Here is an 8,009-nt window from a genome sequence, read left to right on the forward strand (position 1 = left end):
CTATTTTTTCTCCCTCTAAGAGAAAAAGAACCTCCATGAAGTTGTGCACAGCAGTGCACTCTCTGCATTGAGAATTATTGAAGTGAAAAAGCCACGGGAGACAAGAAGCAAATCCCACATGCTCGAACCACCTGTGGGTGACCAGCTCCTCCAAACACACTTCTCCAAAGGCCAAGGACAAGAATAGTGCTCCTGGGGAGATACAGCCCCATCCCACAGCATCCTCTGCCTGGCAGGAGCAGCGGTGATGGCTCCTGGTACCCCAGGGAAGGAGGAGGAGGAGGATGGGCCTCAAGGCACAGATGCTTTGGGTATAAGGATATAAAATTGTCTCAGTGCTATTTCCCTCCCATCCATGGAAAACTTAGTGACTGATGCAGGAAAATACTGGGAATGAACCAGTAGCTCAGAAATTTCTGCTACCCAGACAGGGTTAGTACTCCATCACCATCATCTTTTCTAAGCCAGTCCCAAGCACGTGTTTCCTGAATAACTCATCAGCTCAACTGATTTATCATCAGCTTTTCTTTTTAATCCCACACCCAAGATGCTTTGAAATTGGATAGAAAAAAGGCATCCATGGGAAGCAAAACGTGGGGGCTGATGTTATTGGAGCACGATGAGTTACCTGGCCCTCTCCCCTGAGAGCTTCATTTAAAGGACGAGAAAAAAATCCTTCTCAAGTGATCACGCCCTCACATAAAATTGCAGAATGGAGCTATCGAGCCCAGCCTTGGCAGGGACACCGTGGGTGCTTGGTGTCAGTAACCAGGTAGAGGAGCAGCGTGTGGTGCCGTGTCTCGCTGAGGTCCCTTTCCATGGCGGGGCTCACACAAGAGCAGTTGTTCTGTCCCTTGTCCTCCAAGGCATGTCCTGCCACTCTTTAGGTGGCTGCCCACCCCGGGAGCCTCGGGCAGGACACAGAAGCGTTTCCAAACGTCAGGAGGAGGAAGTGCCATCTGTGAGTCTCAAGCAGATGCTGCACAGAGATGATGGGAAAAGCCTTTAAGGGGAAGGAGGGGGAGGCAGGGAGAAGACAATTAAATAGCTGTTTTAAATGATCTGGAAGAAGATTAAAGACAGCTGATTATTTTTTTTTCTGTCTATGAGAAGAGGAACCACTATTACCTTCATCTCTTCTGCCTGTACAAACTGCTGTTAAGAGGAAAATCTAAGAGCTAAATTGATCAGCCACATTTCCTTGTCCTTTTATTACCCCTCCAGCTGACATCTCGGGAAGGGGGAGGGTAAAAGAAATCAAGTGAATTAAAATCAACTGGGGAGGGGGGAAAGAAAAAAAAAAAAAAAAAAGGAAGAAATTATGTAAGAACTGACAAAACACAGCAGGCCAAGTGGTTATGTAAAGCAATGAACACAAGAGCCTATTTAATTTAGATGTAGCTGCTAGATGGACTACAGTGTAAATGGGCTGGGATTAGGCAAACTGGGCTGCCATGAATATGCTGAATTAAAGCCCTGCGTTCCCTGTGTAACATGTGGAAAAAAGGCAGTTTTTTAGGGATGCTCACACCACCGCAGAGGGGCATCCTCACTGAGGTGGGGGTCTCTCTCCATTGCTGTGGAGATGGATCTAGACACATTTAAGCACCAATATCTTCATTTTCTTGCCTACACAAGGGTCTGGCAGCACCGTGACCAGAGGGGACACAGTCCTGTCACAAAGGTGGCAATTTGTTGTGCTGCAGGAGAGGTTAGTGGTACCCAGGCATGGGCTTCTCTGGTGGGCAGAGATCCTGTGTGTGTGTGTGTAGCCAAAATAGTTTCATCAGCCAGGCCCAACGGGTGGGATTATCAGAGCACAGAGCTGTAGCAAGTGATTTAAAACAGTACTGCTATTAAAAGCCATAGCAGGAATTTGGCTGTGACCTGAGGAAAAGAAACCAACTTCAATTCCTCTACTCAAAATCAGGATAAACGCAGGATTCCTGAACTGAAGCCATTGACTAATCCTAGATATGATTTGCCAGCAAACCTGCAGAAAATTCAGCCATTTGGTTTTATGGGTTGCTATTTTCATGTACTATGGGGAGATGCTTTTCATGTTTATTCACATGGCACCACAGATCTGCTGTCGGACAGAGCTCTGCCTTCCACAGCACCGACCGAGTGCCATCAGGGCAGAAAGCTCATCGCACCAGCCCGCTGAAGTGCTCCTCACCAGAGGAAAGTGTAAGGGACTGTTTGCAACATCGTGCATGGAATTAATAACTTTGTGGGACTCTCAGACAAATGGAAATTGAATAGACGTCCTTGGAAAAGTGTGTAGAGTTTGTGGTAATGAATGTCGAGAGGCCAGACCGCATCTCATGTCTCCCAGATCCAACACCCGGTCCTTCCTTCCCATCCCCTTCAGACCTGAGGCTCTTTGGCACATTCTTTTGAAAGCTCTGCAAGAAGTGTACGAAGAAATAAAGCAGAGAACCTCCTAGGGCAAGCAGTTATTTCATGTGAAGAGTTATTTACTCAACAAATCATCTGAACTATGAGCAGATTTCATAAAACATGATAAACAAGGGATCCAGAGGGGTAGGAGAGGTGCAGCCACTCCAGGGTGGGCTAGTGCAAAGCAGAACTGCCACAAAACAGCTCAAAACCCAAACCCAGAGGTCCAGAGAAGTTCCCAATGTCCTTCCCTAAAAGCTGCCCTATCAAATGAACAACTTGGAGCTGATGGAGCTGTGACAGTTTCTGGAGGCGCAGGGCCTGCTGCCATGTGTTTTAATAAATGGGTTCACACCAGCTGCCTGTGCAAATAAAACAAGAGTGTGTGTCAGACTCTACCCAGGCAGTTGCCATAACTTAGGGGACATTTTGCAGCAGAGCCACTCAAATGTAGACCATGCAGTGCCAGTTGGACAACACATTGCTCTCTCCTCCGTGACCCAGTCTTCCCTTACACATGTTCCCAATCCAGGCTCAGTTAAAATCCTGGGATTTTAGGTCAAGGAGCTGCCTGTCTCTATGTGCTGGAAATGATGGTGTACCAGCATTGTCGGTATTTCTTTCAACTTCCCCTCTTTCCACAGATCCACTAAAGACCTCTTCAAAAAAAAGCTTTGAATGTAATAAAGGAAGCAGCAATTTGAAAAATGGGGCAGAGAGTGTACGATGCTGATGGCATGTGGGGCTGCATGGGGTGGGATGGGACACTCAGCCAGCTCTTGTTTTGGGGGAGCTGACCCCCGAGTCAACAGCAGGGCTGGGAAGTAGCCAAAGCCACAGGTATCAACCCACCAGTGAACAGGGAAACATCTCATTATGCCTCAGAACTCTCTTATCTGTTATTGCCACAAGGAGTAACTTTTAAAACCTCCTCCAGCTGAAGCAGCATGAAAACATGAATTTATTTGTATGGGGATGGCTTTGTGAGGTGCTTAATTTATGTGGAAAAAACTCTGAAACTGGCTGTGGTGTGTTTTAGAGGATGTCTGCCAGCTAAAGTGTTAACTAGACCTAAATAATGTGGCCGTAATGAAAATACATGAAAATTATTCCTGTTACCAGATCCCATGCTGATGCCAGTATTCAAACCAGACGTCCCTGACTGACAGAAGTAACAGGCAAGCTGAGCAATGAAGAATACATAATAAACCAGATTCACAGGCTGATTTAAGCAGCTGCAGGGTTAGAGATAAACCGAGCTGGGAAACAGTACTTTGTAAAGAATTAAGTACCAGGGGCCACACAGAGCTCACATCCCAATGGCACAAGGTGAGATTGGCAGTGCCCAGCATTGCGGATTGTGGTGACAACGTGCAGAACGTCTCACTTACTGCTCTTCCTGCTTATCAGTGTGCTCTGTGCTGAACAATCTGTAATTACTAGAAGAATATCAGTAATTAGCTCTTACGGTTGCTGTGGAGCTTAAGTGGTACAAGTTAAGTAACATGAGCAAGAGTTGAATATGCTGACTGCTGTTTGAATAGATACTTTTTCTTCTTATAAGGAAACCTGGTTGTTCACACAGTCTGCTTTCACTCAGGAATGCCTGTTAAAACAAATATTCAAAGCAAACACAGAGGAACTTTTTTGAAAGCAGAGATGTTAAATTAATAAACTCAAATATTCATCCTGGGAAGCTTATTCGAGTCCAGGGGAGAACATTCTCTTGCCATGATCCCAGCAGAATCACAGCTCACACTGGGCTCCGAGGCTATAAATGGTTACAATTGCTCTGTTCTGGGACTGGCTTTCAGTCAGTCAACAAAAAAAACCTCTTGGAAAACTAGTGGCTTCCAAAAAAAAATCCCAATTTGCTTTAGACAGTGTGCCAAGCAGGAAGAGGAGTGAAATATGTTGTGTGATCTATTACAAGTGATTTGCCAGCTTGAGCAAGTGCATTATTGCTCTGCTTAATTTAAAGACATAAAATGAATGCAGAGATGCACAGACCTGCTCTAAATCAGCGAAAGACCAAAACTCCAGGTTTCTGACCTTTGTGTGTCACTCTCCACATCACCACTGCCCTTTCTTTCACACATCTTCCATTATTTGTCTTTTTTTAAACTTCTGCACAGCTTACCATGTGAGAACACCCGCTCACATGCCGTGCAGTGGTTTCACTAATGCACTTACAACCCGACTTGCAGCTGCTTTGCTTATTCACCCTGAGCCTTCCCCAGCCTGGGGCCCAGCATCACATCGTGCGCCACTTCCCTGCACTCACAGGAACGGGGAGAAGCTGGAACAACCTTCCTATCCTAGCAAATCTACTTCTGTAGTCAGATCCCCTGAGAAGGACCAGCACAGTGGTGGGTTTGCAGTTTTGCCTTTTATATTTTTCTTTCTTTCTTTCCTCCAACAGCTGCCTCTTCCTTTTTACTTTTAAATTAATTCACAAATAAAATAAAATACGTGAGGAAAAGCCCACAGGTGAACTTCGCATACTGTGTATTCATGCCTTCCTACTTCTTACTTGGGTATCAGGGTAAGGTATAGCCTGAATAATAGCAAGACTACAAAATACATTGAGAATTGTTTAAAAGGTAATCTCCAAAGACATGGCTAGGAAATAATCCTCTGGTTTTAGCTCTATCATGGCAACAATGAGCATCAGTTTAGTCCTAAGAGGAAGATGACTGGAAATAATGTATTTCAGCCACATTGTTCTCAACTCGGATGGCTCACACCTCCTCAGAGAGTACGGAATTTGGGTTAAGTATGCTGGGATGCCACTGACAAAACCTACAAAGCATCTACAGGAGAAATACAGCCCCCACCATCTCAAGAGGAAAGTTCGGTATCAGCCTCTTGAGATGGTGGGGGCTGTATTTCTCCATTAAGACAAAATACAGAGGGAATCCACTGCTTCTGCGTGGGGTGGATTTTTGTTTACTGGAGCAGTCTACGGGGAAACTTAGAGAAACATGTCTAAACATCTACAGGATCTGGGCTTAAATCAAACTGCATGTACCCTCACCCTCTTTTAGTGGGAGATATTATTCTGATTTGCTCCCATTTAAGTTCCCTCTGTTTAACTGTGGGAACATCTCAAAGGCTTTAATATACACGCAGCTTTAAATTGTAATTGGCTGCTGATTAAACCCACCTGAAATTCATGTTCCAAATAAAAGATTGAGAAGCTATCACATGTGAACCTGGCAGCAAATGGACGGTGGTGTCTTGCTCTTTCTGTCTCTCCTTCCATGTCTCTTGCATTTTTCAAGCCTAATGCTCCAGTAAACAAATGCCTTAAACCCTCAGAGCACTGGAGCACAGCAAGTGTTGATGCTGAAATCCTTTCCACGCATGGGTGTGTTAGATTAAGCAGTGTGTGGAGACCAGCAAAGCCTTTGGAAGTCAGAAGGGGTTTGCTAGTTAAACCAGCTATGATTTCCCCAAAACACCAAAAATACCAGCCTCTGGTTTTGAAGATGCTGTTTCTTTTTGGATGCCTATACTGCACCTTGTTCCCCAGACTTTCTGATATAAGAATCTGGAACTGCACAGAGGAAATGGGCTCTGGACCAAGCAAAGTAACTGAGAGAGGAGGAGAGATGATTTCCTTTGATCTTGCTGGCCCCTTTCCAGCAGAAGGAATGAGATACAGAAAATGCAGAGAAAGGGTGGAGATTTGTGGCTTTTCTGGCCACGAACTGTCACATTTGGGGAGAACCCAAGCATCCCCAGCCCGAGATGGCTGCACATGGGAATCCCGCTCCGGGACAGCCCCGGGTCCGGGCACCGGGGGGAAGTCCCGGGGGGCCCGCACCGGCCAGGGGCTGCGTTAACGACTGCGCAGGATTTACTCCGGTGAGGGGTCTCAGCCCAGCAGGAGCGGGTGCGCGGTGGGGCACAGCAAGCGGAGCCCAGAACCCCCCTCAAGTCTCACACCCCGTTGGGGCTGCCCGGAACACCCCCCTTCCCCAGCCGCTGCCCTCCTCGCAACCTCCCTCTCCTGCTCGCCCGTCTCCGCAAAGTTTGACAATCCGAGCCCGGGGAAGGAGGCGGCTGCCCGCTTCCGGGAGCCCCGGCCGCCGGGATCCTCACCTGGATGACCGTCTTCAGCGTGGAGGCGTCCACGATAGTGGTACAGATGAGGGAGTCGGGATCCTGGTCCTTGCCGTAGATCTCCCCCATGGTGAAGATCATGGGGATGGCGAGGAGGAAGGAGGCGATCCAGATGCAGCTGATAAACTTCTTGGTGCGGCTCCGGGACATGATGCTCTTGGCTTTGAAGGGGTGGCAGATGGCCATGTAGCGCTCCACGCTGAGGCTGGCGATGTTGAGCGCCGTGGCGTAGGTGCAGGCGTCCCGGAGGAAGTAGTAGCCCTTGCAGACGGCCCCCCCGAAAGCCCAGGGGTGATGAACCCAGATGAAGTTGTAGAGCTCGATGGGCATGCAGAGGAGGAAGATGAGGAGGTCGGAGAAGGCGAGGCTGGCCAGGTGGTAATGCACGGTGCTTTGCAGGTTCTGCAGCGACTTCTTGCGCACCAGCGTGTACGCCGTGATGGAGTTACCCACGGTGCCCACCAAGAAAAGAGCCAAGTAGATGACGGTCACCATCACTTTGGAGTAAATGTCGGTGTTGACGTCCAGGTCCTCCTCGTCGGGCGCTTTGGGAAGCAGGTCGGAGCGGTTGGAGGCGTTGGCATAGCCGGCGGGGTGGAGGTGGGGGGGCCCGCCCGGCACGGCCGGGGCCGTAGCGTTCAGGTGCATCCCCGGGACCGCAGCACCGCTCGGACCCGACGTGCCACTGCCCGCGGCGGGGAAACTTGGCTCGTTTTAATGCGGCGGGGAGGAGGCGCCTGCGGCTCTCGGGCTGCCGAGCGTGTGCGTGTGAGACACACACACACACAGAGAACCACCCCCCTCCCCGGCGGAGCAGCCTCGGCTGTGAGCAGCCCGCAGCTCCAGCTCTCTCCTCCCTGCAGCTTCGCAGAGCCCAGATGTGCCCTGGCAGGGCAGGAGCCTCCCTGTGCGCGCACACACACACACACGCACACACACACACACACACGCACGCACACACACGCAGACACCCGCCTCGCACACCTACCCTGGGAGTCCCCGCACCGCCGGTGACCTCGCACCCCACGCCGGCCCCGGCTTTGCCTTCCCCCGGCCCTCCTTTCTACTCTCCCCGTCGCCGAAATGAGGTTTTGCAGCCCCACTCCGGTGCTTAAACCGGAGCCGGGGTGTGTGTGGAGGAAGGGAACGCGGTCCGGGCTGTGCTGCTGAGCTCCCTCCCCGTTGAGACCCCGCCACCACTCCCCTTCTCCAAGCCTTGCAAAGTCAGACAGAGGCACGGGTCTAAGCTGAGGGCTGGGGGGGCTGGTGAGGGGGTCCGAGTATTACTACCCCTCCCACCTTCCTCTCTCCCCTGGGGAAAGGGAGGGCACCAAGGATGTTCCATCACCCTTGGACACCCATATGTCCCCAAATACCCACTCACCTGCTGCTATTAAGATAAATGCATTTGAAGGAGGGGGAAAACACCTAAAATGCCGCCTTCTGCCCTGGTCTGCCTGGGGCACCCTCAGCACCAC

At 49.8% G+C, this 8,009-nt stretch overlaps 1 protein-coding gene across 1 annotated transcript in view; it reads right to left on the reverse strand.

Moving 5' to 3' along the window:
• NTSR1 (neurotensin receptor 1) overlaps positions 1–7,179 on the reverse strand; it is a gene marked incomplete at both ends in the record, with an annotated part of 49,299 nt that extends 42,120 nt beyond the window's left edge. The window contains one exon of the mRNA XM_082065496.1: positions 6,511–7,179. Coding sequence (XP_081921622.1) covers positions 6,511–7,179 — 669 coding nt within the window. The remainder of the gene's footprint in view (positions 1–6,510) is intronic.
• Between the last annotated feature and the right edge of the window lie 830 nt (positions 7,180–8,009).

This window comes from Streptopelia decaocto, assembly GCF_964273445.1.
Source record: "Streptopelia decaocto genome assembly, chromosome: 14".
In the NCBI taxonomy this organism is placed as follows: Eukaryota; Metazoa; Chordata; class Aves; order Columbiformes; family Columbidae; genus Streptopelia; species Streptopelia decaocto.